This window comes from Solanum stenotomum, chromosome 2 (genome assembly GCF_019186545.1).
Source record: "Solanum stenotomum isolate F172 chromosome 2, ASM1918654v1, whole genome shotgun sequence".
NCBI classification, from domain to species: domain Eukaryota; kingdom Viridiplantae; phylum Streptophyta; class Magnoliopsida; order Solanales; family Solanaceae; genus Solanum; species Solanum stenotomum.
This window is the reverse complement of record NC_064283.1, coordinates 24,351,598-24,373,117: the sequence shown is the minus strand read 5'-3', so window position 1 is coordinate 24,373,117 and position 21,520 is coordinate 24,351,598. Positions and strand designations below refer to the sequence as shown.

General features: G+C 31.4%; 1 protein-coding gene across 1 annotated transcript; it reads left to right on the top strand.

Moving 5' to 3' along the window:
- Positions 1-15,509: 15,509 nt before the first annotated feature.
- On the top strand, positions 15,510-17,049 carry LOC125855537 (LOB domain-containing protein 1-like). The gene is made up of 2 exons (XM_049535269.1): positions 15,510-15,709; positions 16,705-17,049. Exons 1-2 carry the CDS (start codon positions 15,533-15,535, stop codon positions 17,044-17,046), a joined length of 519 nt encoding a protein of 172 aa, XP_049391226.1. The 5' UTR covers positions 15,510-15,532; the 3' UTR covers positions 17,047-17,049.
- Positions 17,050-21,520: the final 4,471 nt, after the last annotated feature.

Genomic DNA, 21,520 nt, shown 5'->3' with positions numbered 1-21,520 from the left:
GAATATATATATTGAAGTCGTTCATTGTGAGGAGACTAGTGGAGAAGTATATGGAAAGGAAGAGGGACCTGCATATTATGTTCATTGACCTTGAAAGGCATATGACAATATTTAGACGGGTGTCCTTTAAAGGTGCTTGTAGGCTAGAGGTATTCAAATGACTTATATTAGGGAGATAAAGGACATGTATGATGCCAAGACTAGAATTAGAAAAGTTGGAGGGGACTTGGAACACTTCTCCATTGAGATGGGGTTGTACCAGGATCAGTTCTTATAATAGCCCTGGGTTGTACCAGAGATCAGTTCTTATAGACCTTTCTTATTTGCCTTTGTGATGAATAAGTTACATCGGTCTATTCAAGAGGAGATTCTAATTAAGAAAATGAAGTAGGATATACATTTTCTAATTTTAAAAATCATTATTAGGAAAAGAGTGTGATTAAAAAGAAAAAAGAAGGAAAAGGGCATTTTGGCCCATTAAGTAATAATAAGGGTACTTTTTGATCAAACTATAGAAGACAAAGACATTTTTGGACCAAACTATCAACTGATGATATTTTTTTTATTTCACATAGTTTAAAGGCATTTTTTACTCTTTTCCTCATGATCAATAAACACAGATATTCGTAAGATTATACTTAAAACTTCTTAGGGAAAACATAAGTAACATATGATATTTGAATGCGTAAATACACCCTATATTAGTCACACATAAACAGATAAACTCAACCTTCGAGTCTGTTCGAGACACCTCCAACCTTGATAAAGTCCCAATTTCAGCACTCTTTATCTCTCTCGTTGGATCTGATGAGGGTGTTGCTTGTGCATGCATGTGTTGGTTCCTTCATCTCACCCACCACTAGCTCCCACTTTAGCATTTCTAATTGGGTGTAGTCTTAAAAGGATCGGTTGCGGGTGAAAGGTGATGGAGTTAGCCCCTTCGCTATAGAGTTATAACCTAAAAATTGCTCAAGTTTAGTGAAGATTTGCAGAAAAGACTACTTGTGGTAGATCGTAATTTTTTACTTTTAGAACTAAGGTGCTTTTTACATAAAATATGTTTGTTGATTATTGTTCTCTATTTATTTGTTGATTATTGCTGAAGAACCTAATTCTTGTGTATATAGATGACAACATATATAAAATAACAACAAAACAAGAATGAATTGGACTAGAGTCACAAAGTAGGCTTATGAATAACATTAAAGGAAAAAAGTGTTTGAATTATGGGGTTACAATTTTAACTTTACAAGTTGGGATATGAGTTGGGATTGGAGTAGTGCTATACAACCTAGTGTATTTGACAGCCATAGGCAGTATCAATCTACGTCCCATTATCCTTCCTATATTATTCTAGTTACGTACTTATTATTAAGTGTAGGTCAACCACCAAACGATATATATGGTGCAGTGGATGGAGTTGCTCATTCTTTAATTAGAGGTCTTGAGTTCGCATCTTAAGTATGAAAAAATCTTTGATAGGGAGTGCTTTTCTCCGAACAAGGCCCTATGCTGCGCGAATCCAAAATAATCGCTAGTCGAGCTCCAATATAGATACCTGATGTCACGTGGAAAACCAAAAAAAGTGTAGGTCTTTTAACGTCTCACAAGTATGTGGATATATATATGCATGTGTAATGTCTTCTGCGTTAAGTTCATGTCCGTAGTACCGCGTGTTTGCCACTTACATGTATGTATATATAAAATAAAATCTATTGAGACAACATCAATAGATGGCATTCCAATAAATATACCATGTAGCTCGTTGTGGTTAATTTTCATTTTAAAGTTTGAACAATTCACTTATTTTAAATTATGAAAAAGATTCAATAATTTACTTATTTTCAAATAGAAGGAATATTGTGTTTAACAAGGTTTTTGCCTGGGGCGTCGTGTAATTATGTGACCTAGTTTGACGACACGGATCTTAAGAAAAAAACTATTTAAGTTTTTTGAAATTTATATCATTCCATGGTTAGCGAAACACACCTAGGCGTTCACTAGATAAATGTTTGTTTAGAAATGCTTCTAGGCGCTTTTGTCCATAAAATATGCGTTCACCTGGCATTTATAACAATTTTATTTGCTGACACAGGCATTTATAACAATTTTATTTGTTGACACATTAAGTTTTTTAATGTATTTTATATTTACTTTTTTAAAACTTTAAACTCTCACATTTTAAGTCAGAGATATCGATCGATGTCACAGTAGAGATGAGACCACGACTAAGAAGCTAGAGAAGAATACGGTGGCTATCACGATTGGAATAAATTAATTTATCTAATGATGATTTTAACCTTTAACCTCAACTTTTAACCTAATATTTATTTATTTAGATTTGCCACAATAGAAAAAAAAAATCACATGGAGTGTCATGTGGCAGAATTTTCAAACAAAAGAAATATTTTCTCTCAACTTTGGAAAAGAATCGAATTAGTTTTAATTTGTTCATGCTTATTAGAAACTAATAACATGAAACAGATGAGCAAAATAACTGTTTGTTTAATTTTTTTATTTTTTTTTTGGTTTTTCATCCGGTGTCCGGAATCCACATTAGAGCTTCGACTAAATTTGGATCGCTCTGCAGGGCCCATTTAGGGGTGGTGCTCCCAATAAGATTTTCTCCATACCCAGGGCTCGAACCCGAGACTTCTGGTTAAGGGTGAATCACTCCCACCAGTGCACCACAACCCATGTTGGTGTTTGTTTAATTTTTTTGGTCATGTACTGATGTACAATTGATCAACATATGTAGTGTCATTACACTAAAAATGATCTTTAGAGGCAATTAATTAACGATAATAGCTTATAATTTATCGTTAAATGTGTTTTTAGAGGCAATTATTACTCTTGTAAATGTCTCTAAAGCCTATAACGACATCGGATTCAATGACAATAAGCTAATGTCGATATATATTTTAGTACTCTTTATTAATGTACATATTTATTACCGCTAAAAACCATTTTTGTTATAACGTGCTATGGAGATTTGCAGGACAGGAGAAAATTGCATGTATAGTTTATTCATTGACGGAGCCAATATCAGGAATTTGGAGGTTCTAATAAGCCATCAATTAATTAAGGGGTTCACAAGTTAATATACATATATATTTATTTAATTTTCTAATATAAATACAAAATTTATAAAAAAGCTACTAAATTCGTCTAAACCCACCAATATTCACTTAGCTCCTCCTCTGAGCTTATCCAACTTTGGTTTTCAAGGACAATACTCAAGTACATATTCTTTTATTGTGGCCCGTACTCTCTAGTCTCTATATTGAACATGATGAACTTATCAGTTAGCATATCACAAGAGTGACCTGTCTCTCTCTATATAAAAGAAGAGATCTGGCAAAGATGAAAGTTGGGCAGGGACCAACAAATGATTATGATATGGTGGAAAGTACTCCTTCATTCTTAATCAGAAGTTTTGAGTTCAAGTCTTCTAAATATAGTTTTTGTTAGGGACCGCTAGCTTTACCCCCAAATATTGAATTTTTTGCTGCGAATTTAAATTTAATTGGATTTTAAAGTAAATATCGGACATCGAATGAAAAATCGAAAAAGTTGGGCGGGGCATATATAATAATGTATGGATGAGTGGCATTTTGTACGAAACCGTGTGAAGAATAAACATTATCCAACTAAGCAGTGGGCAGTGCATGTGGATCAGTATTACTCCATCCGTTTCGTTTCGTTGCATATGTGGCCCTATTTTATTTTATGTTTTAGAAAGAACTAAGAAATACTTCCTAGTAGGGGTGGGCGTTCGGGATTATCAAATTTTGGGTTCGATAATTCGGTAATTGATAGTTAAAAGTAGATATTAAATTTTAAAATTTTAAATTTTGACTTGTTAATCGGTAAATTAAATTTTAGTTTGGTATGGTATTCGGTAACACCGTATTTAATTTATAGCCAATTGTATTACAAAGTTGATACTATTTCTCCAATCATTTTTTTTTTATGTGGAGGGGAGATATAATATAAGATCAATAAGTAAGAAGACATCAAGAAAAAACAAATTGATACAACTAAATGACATGTATTTGGGTTGTTTATGTTTATTCTTTAACCTTCTCTTTGAACTTGTACTAATGAGTAATGAACATGTTGATATATGACTTTCATTAAGTAAATAATTTGGTATTTGAGAAATAAAAAATACCGAATGGTACTAATATCTCATACCAAACCCAAACCTGAATACCATAATTCTAAAATTTTACTCCTGAATACCATATCGAATACCCAATTACCGAATAACAAAAAAAAATCGGTTTGATTCGATAATTCGGTATTCGGTATTTCATGTCTAGCCCTACTTCCTACCCCATTTTATGTGGTATTTTTTTAATTTGTTTTGAAAAATGTCATTTTACTATTATTAGAAACAATTTCATTTAAAAATTTATCTTATAGCTTAATAAAATGATTTAAATCTCCACAAATATTTAAGGATTGTCTTATATAGCAAGCTTCAAAAATCTTTCTTTTTTTCGTAAAAATCGTGTCAAGTCAAATGGTGACACACAAAATAAGATGGAGGGAGTACTTTTTAAAAAATATATATATATATATAAATAATTTGATTGAACTTTTCATTTTATATTTAATGACAAAGTTCTCTTGCTATGTAGCAAATGTCAAAGTTAATATCTCGAAGAGTCACTCAACTTTGAAAATTTATCTAACAAAGTCATTGAACTTGTTTTTATATCAATAAAATCACTCAACTTAGATATTTATATCAATTAAATCATTCAAATCAAAACTTTGACAAAAAAAAAACTTTTCAAAATTGAAATGGATCATTTTTATTTTTATTTTATTTTTTAAACACACATATATTAATGGGAAAAGGGTTCAAAACACACACAAACTTTTGTCGAAATTGTTGTTACACACTCCAAGTTTGCGAGGGTCCTATGACCTCCCTAAACTATTTTTTAGTGTATTATTGAGATTATTATCAGCTTAGTTGGATGAACAAGTGACCAATACTCTCGGTTAGCGCGTAAGGGTGGAATTAAAGTAAAATGAACTCATCTTTATTTGCCATGTGGCAATCCACATCATTCCTCTTTTTTTTTTCACATAAAATATCCTTATTATTTTTAAATTAGGGAATATATACAGATGTCAACTTTTAGTTGGATATTTCCTATAATAAATTACACTTAATTATTAATTATCATTAATATTTCTTCTTCATCAAAAATCCGGTCGATTCACTGTGCCGACACCGACAACGGAAAACTCTGCCGACACCGACAACGAAAAACTCAATCAACAATTATCAAAAATATAATCACCACCACACGAGTAACTCCCTCAATTGTAACAACTACCTCCACACAATCGAAATTGCAAATTTGCAATGAATTGGATTTACAAATTTTACCATTTTCAAATTTCGCCACCACCGAATCGTTATCACTCCGCCATCATCACAAAAAAAAAACCTCCATCACCACCAAAATTACAAAGACGACCACAAAGTTTTAGTTTTTTTAGAAAGATAGGAAATTTATATAAAAATTTATAGCCGAAAAAATTCATTACTCGTTAGAAAGAAAAACCCAATGTATATATTGGGTTTTCTACTGATTGAATTTCTTAAAGAAATTTTTGTTGATGTAGTTTAAAAGGAAGTTTTTAGGATGTTTTTGTTGGATTTTAATGTGAAAGTCTTCATGTAAGGGTCTAAATTGAAAGGATGGTGTGATGGTAGAAGAAGGTATAAAAAAATAAAGAAAAAATAGGAAAAATTTTGAAGAAAAAAAATTAAAATGATAAATACAGTGGCAGACGCGTATGTGCCACCTTTTTGGATAAAAAATTGGTTTTGACCTTTAAAAGAGGTAATAATTCCACTTCAAAATAATACAGGGGGGGTCATAGGACCCCCACAAAATTGGAGTGTGTAACAACAATTTCGGTCAAAGTTTGTGTGTGTTTTGAACCCTTTTTCCTATATTAATATATCTTAATTGTGCATATATACAAACTAAACTATTGGAGTTAAGATTACAGGTGAAGCTGCTCATCAATATAAACGCGCATGTTTATTAAAACAACTTAATCGGGTTGATCTAATATTATCATATTATAACTACTAAAGTTGAAATTCTATAGAAATTGATCGCCCGAAATCATTTTTCGACGTCCCTAAAATAATGACTTGTAACGCAGACATTTTTTTTGGCCAAGTACTTTTGCGTTATCTACAGGGGTTCTTCCAATATGACCTCCATCCTCTTACGGTGATCTATAATTTGTTTACCCGTCATAAAGCACCTAAACCCACCACTGCAACAATGAAATAGTGTATGCGTTCAAGCATGGCATCGCCCTTTTCACCTTGTTTACTGTCGGGCATTCCAGTGATATGGATCGTTGGAATTGGGGGTCGGAAGAAGATGAAAAAGTGTTGGGTCTTTTAATTGGGTTTGGGTTAATGGGTTGGATTGTTAATGAATTTTGGTCTAATTGTATGTGGATTAATAAAAATCATGTTTTATATTTAATTAATGACAAATTTAATCGAGTGATTTTATTGATACAAAGGCATAAGTTGAATGATTTTACTGATACAAAACAAAGTTCAATGACTTTGCTAGATAAATTCTCAAAGTTGAGTGACTTTTTGAGATATTAACTCGTAGATGTTATGGCATATTTAAGAGTAATTCCTTAGATAGTCACTTATGTTTGAGAATTTGTCCGATAATATCACTTTTGTTTCTTTTAGGACCACATATCACCCCAACTATTCCTATTTTTCTCACGTGATTACCAATTAAGAAAATACATGTTATAGTAAATAGTATTGTTTATTTAAGAGAAGATTTGAATAATAATATTAGCACAAAATAATATTGCAGATTGTTTTGTGAATGTTCAATGTGGATAGTCATATATATCTCTTATTCAGGCGAACCTATGAAGATGGTCAATGAAAAAAATTATTAGTTAAATGCAATAATGGATATATTTATTTCAATTTGATGGGGTTCAATCATGTAATTAGTTGTATCTCACTAATATTACCTTATAAATGATATTTGTTGTGTATTTTTCTTGTCATCTAACCAGATGTGCTTTCCACGTGTATTCCACGTTAAACTGTTTAGATGTCATATGAACATGTGAAGAAAAAGAGAACAACTACATTTTATCTTTTAGACCTATTTTTTGTATACTCCCTCCGTCCCATTTTATGTGGCAACATTTGATCGGGCACGGAGTTTAAGAAATAAATGAAGACTTTGAAATGTTTACCAAATTACCCTTTTAAAAAGTAGATTCACTTTTCTCTCTCCTCATAAATGTATTGGAGTATTCTTTTAAGATTAAGTGGGACCAACAAGGGTAAAAGAGAAATTGTACATTTAAATACTTATCATATAAGGAAATGTGACATTCTTTTTGGGACTGACCAAAAAGGAAATGGTGCCACATAAAATGGGACGGAGGGAGTATTAATTTTTATTTTATAAGTTATAACATAATAGATGATGTTCTTGTTGTTGGCTCTCATATTTTACTTCTTGATTGACTGTGTACATAAATCAAAGATAGTTAACTGAGAAATGTTTCCTTTTTTTTACCGAAAAAACTTACAATTAAAATTAAAGAATATATTCTATCTGTAAAATCATATATATAATCACATGTTCATCTTACACCCAACAAAGATATATTTCATATACTGTAAACGATTTTTAATTTATTCAACCAAGCATGATTCGTCAAAGGAAAAATAACAACACTGTGTTATTACATATATATATAGGGACGGTATAATAATATGAAAAAATATTGGTCAAAAGTTAATATAAGGAAAGATGATAGATAGAAATAATTAATGTAATAACTATGGAATTCATAATATTATAATTAAGAATGTAAAAGAGTGTGAATAATGTTTGCAATAATTAGTAATAACTAAGATAATTTAGAATGTTATAACTAAAGAATTAATGTGCAATAGCTGAATGTCTAATAAATTTTATACTTACATAAATAAATAAGACTTTTAATTAATGTTACTATTTTTTTTTAATAATTATTAGATTTTAATTTAGTGTAGGGACAAAATGTAAATGTTTGTTTCATATTACTGAATATAAAATTTATTTTGTAAATGATAAATTTTAAATGATTCATATATCTTCACATATTTTCACATTTGTTGTGAGTTTTTTTTTAAAAAAAGAACTCGAAATATTTTAAAATAATATATTTTGAAGGTAGAAGATCTTATTAACTTCATAATACATTCGTGACATATATAATACTTTAATTTAAATACAAATAACTAAAATATAAATATATATTTGCATTAATGAAACATAAAAATTAGCTATTAGATAAATAATAAAAATTAAACTAATACAAACTTCAACTGGCGTTATTACAAGTTATTTGAACTTTTCTTTGTCTAAAATACTGAAATATTAAGAAATAGTAAATAAGTAAAACAAAAGGGCAATGTTTATATAGTAATAACTATTTTGAAGAAAACTTCCAGACTATCTAAATCACATAAGTAGCATTGATAAATAAAGTCATTCTTTTGTCTTGAGCATAAAAAAAAACAAATTGTGACAATTCTCTAAATTTTAGAAAAATATATTCAGAAGCATATCTACATCACAATAGAAATTGTTAACAAAAACAAATGAATTTAGACTATATCATGTTAATATCATACTAATGTATATATTAAGCAAAAAAATAATTATTATATCATCAAAATTATTCAAGTACTCGAGGTTATGGAATATACCCTCTTAGGATAGAACGATTTACTTTATCAGAATAGTGGTACCTCATATTCTTCTAAACTTCGTACTCACTCAACGACAAAAAATCACACACAATTTTTAAAATGCTAGAAGAAGAAGAGTAGAAGATTAAAAAAATTGTGGTTGAAAAAAATGAGAGGAAACCCTTCTATTTATAGTCAATAAAGGGTAGTATGAACATGTGTTTTTTGTGCCTTATCTAAAAAGTCATAACCTTTTCGAGAAGTCACAACTCTTTGGAAAAGTTACAACTTATTGAAAAAGTCACAACTCATCAAAAAATCACAACACTTTGAAAAAACTCACAACTTATCGGAAAAGTCACAACTCATTGAAAAAATCACAACCTAAGTTAGGGATATTATAGTAATTTAACATTCAAGTTAGGAGTTCGTGCTTTTAAGTTAGGAGTTCTTCTCCCTTAATGGGATGCTATGTCACATTATTCTTTTTTTTGACAAAATATTTTTTAATAATACAATAAAATTAGTGTCTCTATAATAAGCAACTTCTTTTTATGTATTAATTAAAAGATATACTCCATTATGTAATTTTATAAAAGGTAATCAAATAAATTAAAATTAAATAATTTTTATTATTTATTTGTAAATATTTTAAAAATTAATTATAAAAGAATTATAAGTAGAGAATATAAGTAAATAAAATTCACAAACTAATTTATAAACAAAATTATCATAAATTATAATTTGTATAGATATTGAATTGTAGGTTTCATCCTATAAGAGTTCTAATACGTAGTATTTATTTAAAAGGGTCCTATTTTATATATTCTTCAACCGTATGTCACGATCTTGACCCGTCGTGGGTGACACCCACACTAAATCATCGGTGGAGAATCAACTATCTACTAACAAACCATCAATTAATCGACCTTAGAACAATAATTTAAATAAGTAAACAATTTTTTTATGTCTTAAAAGCAACTTTCATAAAGTAACAACCAAAGTCTAAACAAAAGTGAAAACCCCCAAGAAACTTAAGGTCGCGTACCAAAATTCTACATAGTCTAGACTAAGAGGATGCAATTCCAAAACAAGAAAACAATCTAAAAGTCTAAGTCCGAGCAGATGGACTAAGTGATAAAGAGGAATCCACAACAGTCTAGAAGAAATAGCTTACCCTAGAATTCAATTAGCGTTGGACTTACAGTTGAGGTCGCGAAGCAGCGGCAAGAATATGCCATGTACTCAACAAAGAAAGAACAAGTGTAGTACAAATCATAGAATACTAGTAGAATTATCAATCAGCTCCAAAAACATGAATTATAAACACATAACTAAAACATAGTAAAGACTAGTCAACACATAATCAACCAAGTCAGAAATTCAACAAGACTTTCAGTCATCAATCCTAATTTAACATTTACATGAAGCATGTCCCACATAATCACAAAAAAATCTGGTTCACTTAAGGAACTAACACACAAGGAAACAATCAAACATATATATACCAGGCGTGGTATTCGAACCAATCGTCAGTAAATTGTATTGGTGTGATATATACTCGAGTCAATCATATAGATATCATGTACCAAGTGTGGTACCTAATCCAGTAGTTATTGCATACCAGGCATGGTATCGATCCAATCATGGTAATCTCATGTACTAGGTGTGGTACTCAATCCAATCATTAGTCAAACAATCACAATCACAATCACAATGAAATATAACCACACTTATAAAGATAAGTAAGCAAAACACCTTCATTGCATGAGATTGCCAACAATTCATCATTTCATATTCAACCTTTGCGTTTTCCCCAACATGCATTGCACATGTTTCATTATAAAGACAGTTAACATGCATACACACATAAATTTGGAAAACAACAATCATCACCTATATATCTCGAATTAAGCCTTAAAAGCTTTATTGAAACTGAGTCTTTAATTTCCCTTGTAAATTATGAATTATGGCTTGTTCTAGGTCTAAAAATAACAATAATGCAAAAAATTAACTCAGCTTGACCTAATTATACCTTGATTATAACTTAATCCTAACCACATGTCAGTTACACGATCATCTCACCCAGGTCAGAGTATTTTCCACCATAAAAAAAAAACACCCCCTATCACCCATCAAAGATTATAAGGCCTAAGAATCAAATACTAGGATAGGAGAGTGAATTACGTACCTTTACCGATGAATTGATGGAAAACTAATAGAAATAGCCTTGGTGACCCTTTTCTTTTTCAATTTGTTTGAAACATAATGCATCTTTTGGCAACTCTTTCATTTTAACTTTACATATGACATGTTTAAGACAACAAGATTAAAGAGTGTTTTGATATATTCTATATATCTTTAGGTTAAAACAACAAATTTTTAAATCTTCTTTAATTCTATGTCAAATCAAAATCGAACAAATAAATTGAAACATATGAAGTACATAAATTGAGACAAAGGATTAGTTTCTTTCATGAACTTTTAGGGGTTGTTTTGTACGCAAGATAAGATGTATCTAGGATTATGTTTAGGGTTAAAATTGTACTTTGTTTGATTGATGGTATAACTTTAATGTGGGAGAAATTTATTTCTTCAACTAAAGACAAATTAAGTTTAGGAAATTTCCTTCAAATATCATTTTTATTTCATTTAGGACCAAAATATCACTCAACTATTACTATTTCCCTCCAAATATACTTAATACTTCAAAAGTCTCTTTCTCTCCTAGTTGCGCCTTCCAGGTCGCGAAGTTGAGGTTACTTTGCAGTTTGATGGGTAATTGGGCTGGATTAAACTGTACCACATGAATAGTAGTCGGGACTGCAACGACACAGACTCGTGAGAGTTTTAGAGGGGCTCTGATACCCTAAAGAGATTGAGAATCAAAGCGAACTTGAATGATCTTATTCAATCGTAACATCAACTTAAATACAAGTAAGATGTAACTAACTTGACTAAGTCTAAGGAACTACTCTAACAACTTAATATGTAACTAACTTGACTAACTCTAAGAAACTACTTTAACAACTTAATCTAATCTTGTAGAAATGATTGGATCAAACAATTTGAGCTAAATCTACCTCTAACAACCTGATAACTATTGATAACTGAATCTGTTGTGAGTATCTCACTAGCCATGTAATATCATTAAATTTTCAATTTATTTTTGTAACGACCTTCTTTGTCGTTTTATGAATTTTACCCATTTTTCTAATATTAACCCTTTTTAGTAGCTTTTATAAATAATTTATGACTTGTGAGGATGAGTGACTTGGTTTTTAGATTAAATAATAATAATAATAATAATAATAATAATAATAATTTGGCTCCTGCAAAAGTGCAGAAACAGAAAAAAAAAACGCATACCATGAACAGAGGAGAAAATACGCAGAAGAAGAAAAGAAAAGAAAAGAAAGGGAGAAAAGAAAAGGAAAAAGGAGGAGAAAAATTGGGTTTTTTATCTCAAAGTGTTAAGATAATGATTCTTGTTCTTTCTATTAAATTTTTATGTGATTATGAAGTATGAACAGATTTTTAGGGTAGAATGTATAGAATTTATACTGATTTAAGAAAATATAGGTCTAGGTTCTTAGAATAAAATCATGATTTGGGGGTCGAATAACGATCCGTTTTAGCTAAAAATTTTCATGCGAGTTTGTTTTATCATAGGTAAACATAATCTGAAAGAAACTTTCAGAATCGAATTTGGTGGCTCGGGATGACTTTTTGACCCGAAACTAAATATAGTAATATGGGTGTCATTGGATTCATACTCTTATTGTGATTTATTTGAATAGATTGAATTGATTTAGAAGTCCAACGAAAGGGGAATGCTCAAGTACCAGAGTGATTGTTCGACTATTCAAGGCAAGTGAATTTCTAAACCCTTGTTAAGTGTATAGAATTGTGTATTTTCGTTGGGGAGTAATGAGACTTGGTGATGTGTTGACTGGTCCATATTGAATAATTCTAAAGATAAAAAAAGAGTAATAAAAGGCAATGTGATTAATTAATGGTGTGTGGTTTTTTGAGAATGGTTTGAAAGGCTTATTGACTCATTGTTGATGTTGTATCATTTGCATTGTCCTGAGACATGGTTGTGACAAGTGTTATGTGAATTGAGAAAGAATAAGAAATTAAAGAGGATGTACCATTTCGAGGGACGTGTCGCACGCCGCAACGAATACTATATTTCGAGGGACGTGTTGCACGCCGTGACAAATTCTATTATCGAGGGACATGTCGCACACCGAAATAGATACTATTTATCGAGGGTCGCGTCGCACGCTGCGACGGATGCATGGACAGATATGTCCCCCATGGGTCCCGGATTGTGAGACAACGAATGTGTATCATTAGGTCAGACATGCATCACTCTATTTGACATTGCATTTCATTTCATTGCACATCTTTATCATTGGTGAATTTGATCTTGTGTGTTGTTGATCTTGTGAGTGCCTTTCCGTGGAAGTTGTGATTGATGAATATTGAGTTTGTTTTTTAGGATATGTAGTTGTTAGAGTGTTGTTGTTGAGCTGTGTGCTATGTTAACTGTGAACTGTTAAGTTGAGCTGGTTTTATGCAGGTTGTAGTTGTGGGGGTTCGGTTGGGGTGGTAAGATGTACCCGTATTCTATTCCCTTAGCTTGTGTTTAGGAGTTTACTTGTTGAGTACCATGTGGTTTGGTACTCACCCCTTGATTCTACATTTTTGTAGGTTATGAGCCTTGGATCTTTGTGATACTTTCTATTCTCTTCTTTTCCGAGGCTTTCTATGGAGATTTGTAAGGTAGCTGCTTGTCATCTCAGTGGACCTTCTTACTCCTATTTATGATCTTGTTCTACTCTAGAAACAGTGTCATTTGCGACTGTATTTTTCTTTGAATCAATAGTAACACTTTAGAGGCTTGTACACGTGACAACCAGATTTTGGGGGTATTTTTGAGTCGATTATGAATTTCTTCATTATATTAAAGTATTAGACTTTTATTTATAGTTTATTTCCGCACTTTATCCTAATGATTGAGGTTTAGGCTGACTTGTTTTGATGGGGATAAGACAAGTGTCATCACGCCCATTTTGGGTCGTGGCAATTTTAATAATATAAATATTTAATTCATTTAACCAACATAATAGTTTTGTTCTTTATTTGGAAAAAAAAAATAGATTAGTTTATTAAGAAGAAATTACATGCTTACAATTTTTTTCGGTACTTAAACTTTATATTATTTTACTAAATAGTCATTCATGTTTTAAAAAATGCCTATACACATCATTTTTATTTTTTTAAAAGTCAATAATATCATTCAACTATTAAATATTTTTCAAAAAATACTAAATACTTCATAAGTCTCCTTCTATTCTAGTTGATATGACATATCATTAAATCATCATTTTAAAAAATAATAGACATATTTAACTTATGTCTCTACAAAAAATATAAATTTCATGAGAATTTATGAAGATTATAAAAAAAAATCTAATTTCTAGATTTTTCTACCAAACAAAATTCAATGATTTTTTTTTGTATGCAATTATTACCTGATAATTTTTGAAACCCCGAAGTAAATTATCTGAAAATTTCCAGTAATTTTTTTTTCATAAAAATATTCAAATAAATTTGTAAGTTTGAATAGAGAAAAGTTGGTAAGAAAAGAAATTTATTAATTTAATTTTTATTTTATTCTATTCTTTTATGATTATTAAATTATATTTTATCTTAGTAAATAATTGAATACCAATATATATTCGTATCTCATCCCAAATTCACGAAACACAAGTAATAATCAATTAAATTGCCTATTTTAATTCAATAATACACATTATACGAAATTAATATGATCATTAGTATAATATAAATATTATTCACGTTTTATTTTTTTTCAAAAAAAAGATATGTACGTATGGATTTCAAAATACATAATTAATTATATTTTAATATTTAATTGACCTTTAATATTATTGATTCATCATATAATATATGATTAATTAATGTAAGTTGACATTCATAAGTGATTTGTATATACATATATTTTGATATATGTGTTTATAAGTATTCAAAATTAATGGCATTGTAATAAGTTTTAAAAAGTTATTCTTTATAACATACAAAAAATCAAAAGTTTAATTATGATAAAATATGGGTAAGTATGAAAAATTCTTCTTAATAAACTAATGTATATATATGTATATTTTTTAAAAATAAAATTATTACTTTAGTTAAATAAGTTTAATAAATTAAATAAGTTCATTATTAAAAAAAAATGAAGCTTTGACATAACATGGCAACTATAAGAGAATAAGGCTTTTGAAGAGTTAAACAAATTTGAAAGAAAATAGTAATAATTGAGTGATATATATCTTAATTCTAAAAATAAATAAAAATGATATTTAAAGATAATTTCTTAACTTGGACAACCATTTTAAAATAATTAACTCTTCAACTAAATAGAGTGTAAATATCAACCATAATCCTAATGATCTACCTTATCTATTGAACTTGATATTATTTTATTCAAATCTATAATTATGAAACAAACTTTGTGGGCGAACCAAACTACCCATGTTATGGTGGAAAATATTGACCGATGATGATGTCATTAAGCAGACCAGTGACGTCATTATTCTTTGAAAATATGAAACCCAATTATTCTTCTTATTCTACTATATATATAATCTTTGGTGTGTAGGCTTTTGCTAAATCACAAGTCTCCTTTTGCATAGACCACAAAATTGTAGTAGAATTAACATGGAAGAGAAAAGTGATTATTCTTGTCCTCATCATCCTTGTGCAGCGTGCAAGATCCTTCGTCGGAGATGTGTGGAGAAATGTGTGTTGGCACCTTACTTTCCCCCTACTGACCCACTCAAGTTCACCATTGCTCATAGAGTCTTTGGTGCTAGCAACATTATCAAAATGCTACAGGTATTGAGGGTTTCTTTTTTTTTCTTCCCGTTTTTTCATCTGGTATTCGGTGTTCGCATTAAAATTCTGACTAAATCTGGATTGCGCACCAGAAGATCTATTTGGAGGTAATACTCCTAACATGAATTTTTCCATAAATCGGACTCGAATTCGAGATCTATGACTAAGAATAAAACAGTCTCGTTACTGCATCACAATCCATACGGATTACATTAGGATTTTCATTCATGAACACAGAATAAAAATATTCTCCAAACCAACACATGTGATGGTTGTGTTTCGTATTTTCTACTCAATATTTTCTTATTTTTCTGTCATCATTTACGGCCTTATAATTACTTTAACTTTTAAAACATATCGCTGTTACTATTGTTATTCATAGTAGCAATAATTTTAATTAAAATAATTCATAGTACTTTCAAATCATCATCAAAATTGTTCTTTTTTCAATTAATATAATTGGAGAATATTATTCTGAACATCTTTTAAAATTTTTCACAATCAGTAACATTCATTGAACTGTGCCAAATAGGTTTCAACTGAATTTGTTTCTTTTTGTTCAATATTTTCTTTCCTTTGACTTTGCACTTAGTTCCTTTTCTTGGAAAAATAATACATAAAAAGGAAAAGAAAAAAAAAGTGTAGCGTGTAACTCCTTTAAATCGAAATCTTTTCCACGTTACACACTTTAGCTTTTATTTTTCATGATTTAAAACTAATTGCATATATTACTAAAGTCAATATACTTTTCATTTTAAACTTAAATTATCATGCATTGCACAACACTCCTTAATTACAATATAATTGCATGAATCAGAGCGCACAAACACAAACCATTTCCCTTTTCTAAAATTTTATGCTTAAAATCACAAAAATCGATTATGATACTCTCCAGTACTTTTATATAATATCTTCATTTATTCGTTATACTTCCAATCATAATATATTCTTTTTCAAAATAAAAACTCACATTAAAATGCACGAATTTTAATTAGGAGCTTCCGGAGGATCAAAGAGCAGATGCAGTGAATAGCATAGTGTATGAGGCGAATGCAAGGATTAGAGATCCAGTATATGGTTGCGCCGCGATAATTTGTCAGCTTCAAAAACAAATAAGTGAGCTTCAAGCAGATCTTGTCAAGGCTCAAGTAGAGATTATGAATGTTCAGACACAAAATACCAATTTGGTGGCATTAATTTGCACAGAAATGACACAAAATCAAGAAAATATTAATAGCACTACTGAGTCTCCTGGTCATCAACAAGCTTATGGAAATTCCAACACTTCTTTGGAAGATAACAATGTATATGCACCTTGGAAATCACTTTGGACATGATTAACAAAAAAGTTGAAGTACTTCTACAGGATTAGTTTACAGTATTGGACCCAAGGGTGGGGTGGGGGTGGGGGTGGGGTGGGGTTCTAATATATATTATGATTCATGACTACTTTCTTCTTATAAATTCAAGAAATTAAGCATAGTGAAGGCTGATATTCTTGCAAATACTGAAATAATATCTGCAAAGTAATGTTTTGTTTTACTACTTTTTTCATTTTTTTCGACTTGAACTTGAAATAGGAAATTTTGAAATTGAAATACTTGTTTGGGGTTTGTTTTTAATAAAATAGCGCAATTCACTCACAATTTTCAGTTTTTTCTCCAAGTGAAATTCATGCCTTTGGGGTGAGGGTGAGGTTGGGGATCTCAACTAAGTACTCCTCTCCACACTATATTATACTTTTAACAAGCATCCCAACCTAATGATTATCTTTGTACTGATTAAAAAAGGAGATTAGAAAAAAAAATTATTGTTTGTGAGTCATTGTATCAAAAGTTGCAATAAAAAAGATTATATATAAGTAGACATACGTAGGAGTTCCATTTCATCACAATTATACGAGATAAATTACAAAAAACATACAAAGAACACTATCACAACATTACAAAGAACTTATTGAGAACTCTTGCAAGATGCAACACAAGAAAATTAGACTAGGATCCACTTTGGACTCCAACCAGAACTAGAGAAAATTTTGTTGGAAGCGCCACCATCAAATGAGCCCTATCTAAATTTAATGAGAACTTCAATACAAATATCAAACACCGAATGAAAATTAAAGAATAAAATTATAATTGAATAAATTTGAAGTTGAATCCCCAATATCTCGGAAAGGGATGTCTTTTTTTATTTTTAAATGAATTTTTGGACCAGGGGTCCATTTATTTCATCTGAAAAATCCTTACATCATATGACAAAATAAGCCCAAATAAACAAGAGAAAGATGACCCAAAATAGGAAATAAAAGACTAAGAGTAGGATTTCCTAAAAGAGTTCTCCACTTCCTTTCCTCTCTATCCTCCGCCTCCATTTCCTTTCTCCTCTATTCCACCTCCTCCATATTTCTTGTTCATTTTTCTTTGTTTTTGATTCTTCTCCACCTCTGGGTCATCAATATTCTGCTTCCATGGACATTGAGGCGATATAACAGCTCACAAAGGTATTCACTTTATTTTCTATGCTTCTCCCAGCTAGTTTCCCTGTTAACTTTCCTCTTCTTGTAGATGTGCATCCCGGTGGAAGTGTTTGGAATTCTCGCAGAGCTTTTTGTTGGGATTGAGTCATGACGCTTCTTCTAAAGGCTTTGAGGACACCGGCCTGCTGAATCGAGTACCATTGACCTGGTTTGAGTCCCCCTCCCCCCCCCNCCCCCCCCCCCTTTGTGCTGATCTTTTTTTGTAAATTGAAGTAGCCCTAACATAGCTAGATCGTCTCTTAGAAGACATAACCTGTAAATATTGTAGCTGAATGGTTCTGGTTTGTAGATATTCTCAATTATCACGATGGATTGATTCTCTTTGCTTTAATTCTCAATGATGGAATGTGTTATTTTTCTATGTTGAGAATTCTTCTTCCAATGCTTGGTAGATCATAGAAGTTATTTACTTGTATTTGCTCTGCTTGATTTAGGGCCATGTTTGCCAGATAATCTGCTAATTGATTAGCTTCCCGAAATATGTGCTTTACCTGAACCTGCTTCCTTGCTATGCTTTGTTGTATATTCTCTATATTTTCAGCATGTAACGAAGGAATCTTCCATTGTTTAACCAACATGTTTGTAAGTACTAATGAACCTGTCTTCAGAATTATCTTCTGAAAGTTTTGTGTTTTGCAATATTGCATTGCTTTTAACACACCCATAGTTTCAGCTTTCATATTGGTGGCTTCCCCTATCTTTTGTGCCTCCGCATATATTAAATCTCCCCTGCTATCTCGTATGATAAATCCATAAGAGCTCTATCCAGGATTTCCTTGACATGCACCATCTGTATTGCATTTCACCCATTCCTGATCTGGTTTCTCCCAATTCACTATTCTCTAATATAGTGTAGGTTTATATGCACTTAGAGTGGTGAGCATCTCCCTCCAATTCTGAATCCTTCCTCGTATCGTATCCACGGATACTTCACTTTAATGAACCATTGAACAATTTGTAGACATTGCCCTAATAACTTCGCATATGTAACATTTTTTCCATGCCTTCTAACATTCCTCCTTTTCCACAGCTCCCAAATAATAATTGCTGGTATGGCTTTAAAAATTTGTTTAATCTTGTATTGTCCTGGCCAATCCCACCAGATAGTAATCAATTGTTGTAAGTAAACTCCTTCAATGCTAATACCTGCACATGAAACAAAATGCTTCCATAGCTTTTGGGCTATGGGAGCTGTTAGAAATAGGTGTTGTATTGTTTCCTCCTTCCCCGCATTGCAACAATAGCATTTCGATACCACATGTACCCTTATCCTTTTAAGAACATCATCCGTGGGGATTCTCTGTCTCCATACTCTCCAGAAAAAGAAAGAGATTTTAAATGGTAATCCCCCAATCCAGATATTATTCATCCATTCAAATTCTTCCCTTTTCTGTCTTGTTACATGAAATGATGATCTCACAATAAATTCTCCATGTGAATTACCCATTCACCAGGCCTTATCTTGAGTACCCACACTCAATTTAGGACTGATACTCTCCACAATGCATTCTACCATATCTTGAGACAATAATTGTTGTAGTCTTGCTATGTCCCATTGCCCATTCTGAGTCAACTCTTTGACCTCCACTTCTTCCTCTACTCCTTGTGGTTCTATGTAATAAAGAGTGCCTTGTATTGTTCAATTGTCCATCCAGAAACTAGCATTCCCTTCCTTCTGTTGCCACCAAATTTCATGCTCCATATCTTCCCTGACTCGTATCATTTTACTCCATACCTGAGATGCACCTCTGTTATGCGCCATTATGGGATGATGTTTTTTACAATACTTGTTCCACATAAATGTGCTCCATAAAGATGTCTGAGTTCTAAACATCCACCACAATTTAGCAAAGAGAGCATTAGATATATCAAAGAGTGATCTGAAACCCAGCGCCCCTTCCCTCTTTGGATATCACATATCAGTCCATGTAACCCAATGTTTACCTTTCACCTCTGTATAATTCCCCCAAAAGAATTTAGCAAAAAGCTGATGAATTTGTTCTATAACCCCTTTTGGTGGAGACATAGCTGATAGCATGTAACTAGGTATGGACTGTAGTACATGATTTATCAAAATGTATTTTCCACCAAAGGATAAGAAGCTGTTTTGCCAAGAGAAGATTCTAACAGCAACCTTCTTGATTAACCCTTCAAAGTAACTTTTTCTTTTTCCTTCATAGTAAATAGGACACCCTAGGTATGTGAAAGGGAAATTGCCAGACCTAATCCCAATTAGTTTCCTCAGTCTTATTGTAACAATCAGAGAGGTATTTTCATGTAAGTAAAAAAAGCTCTTCTCCTTATTGACCTTTTATCCCGACATTGTTTCATAATCCCTTAAAACCTTCATTATTTGTATAACTGAGTGCCTGTCTCCTGATCCAAACAAAATTGTGTCATCTGCATATGCTAGATGATTTATTTTAGGGCTCCATTTGGCATACCAAATCCCTTAAACGACTCTTGATCATGAAGTTGATTCAGATTTCTAGATAACACTTCAGCTGCTATAATGAATAAAGTTGGAGACAGTGGATCCCTTTGCTTTAAACCCCTAGTTGAGTGGAAAAAACCATGAGTCTATCCATTAATTAGTACCAAGTACCAATTAACCGAAATCAACCTCCAGACCATATCTATTAGCACCTCTGAAAACCCAAATTTCCTAAGCACTTTTGTTAAGAATATCCAAGACACTCTATCGTATGCCTTGGCCATATCTAACTTTACCACTACATTAACCTCTTTACTTCTTAGGTGTATATCTCGTACAATCTCCTGTGCCAACAACACATTCTCCGTTATGCTTCTCCCTTTCACAAATCCAAACTGATTAGGAGATATAATATTTGGACCACTCTAACTATCCTCTCATGTAATATCCTCGATATAACCTTATTAGAAAAAATGCTCAAACTTATGGGCCTTAAATCTTTAAATTCTTGCACGAACTCTTTTTTTGGAATCAAAACAAGGTTGGTGTGTGTAATGAATTTGGGCAGCTCCTGCTTACAGAAAAAAGCTTGGACCAATCTTGTAAGATCATCCCCTATCACATCCCAACAGTGTTGAAAAAACTTACTCGTGAAACCATCTGGGCCACTCACACTATCTCCATTTAAGGTAAAGACTACCTTTTTAACTTCCTCATAACTTGGAAGCTCAATCATCTCATAATTCTGTCCATCTTCTATTAGTTTTAGGATAATGTAAAGCATGTCAACCTCGTGATTTCTACCCTCCTCTAAGAATTGTCCTTGAAAGTATTCAATCGC

Bases quoted from the DNA above. Each gene is read 5' to 3' on its own strand.
- LOC125855537 (XM_049535269.1), top strand. From the start codon at position 15,533: ATGGAAGAGAAAAGTGATTATTCTTGTCCTCATCATCCTTGTGCAGCG. The intron at 15,710-16,704 runs GTATTGAGGGTT...AATTTTAATTAG, and splicing joins ACATTATCAAAATGCTACAG to GAGCTTCCGGAGGATCAAAG.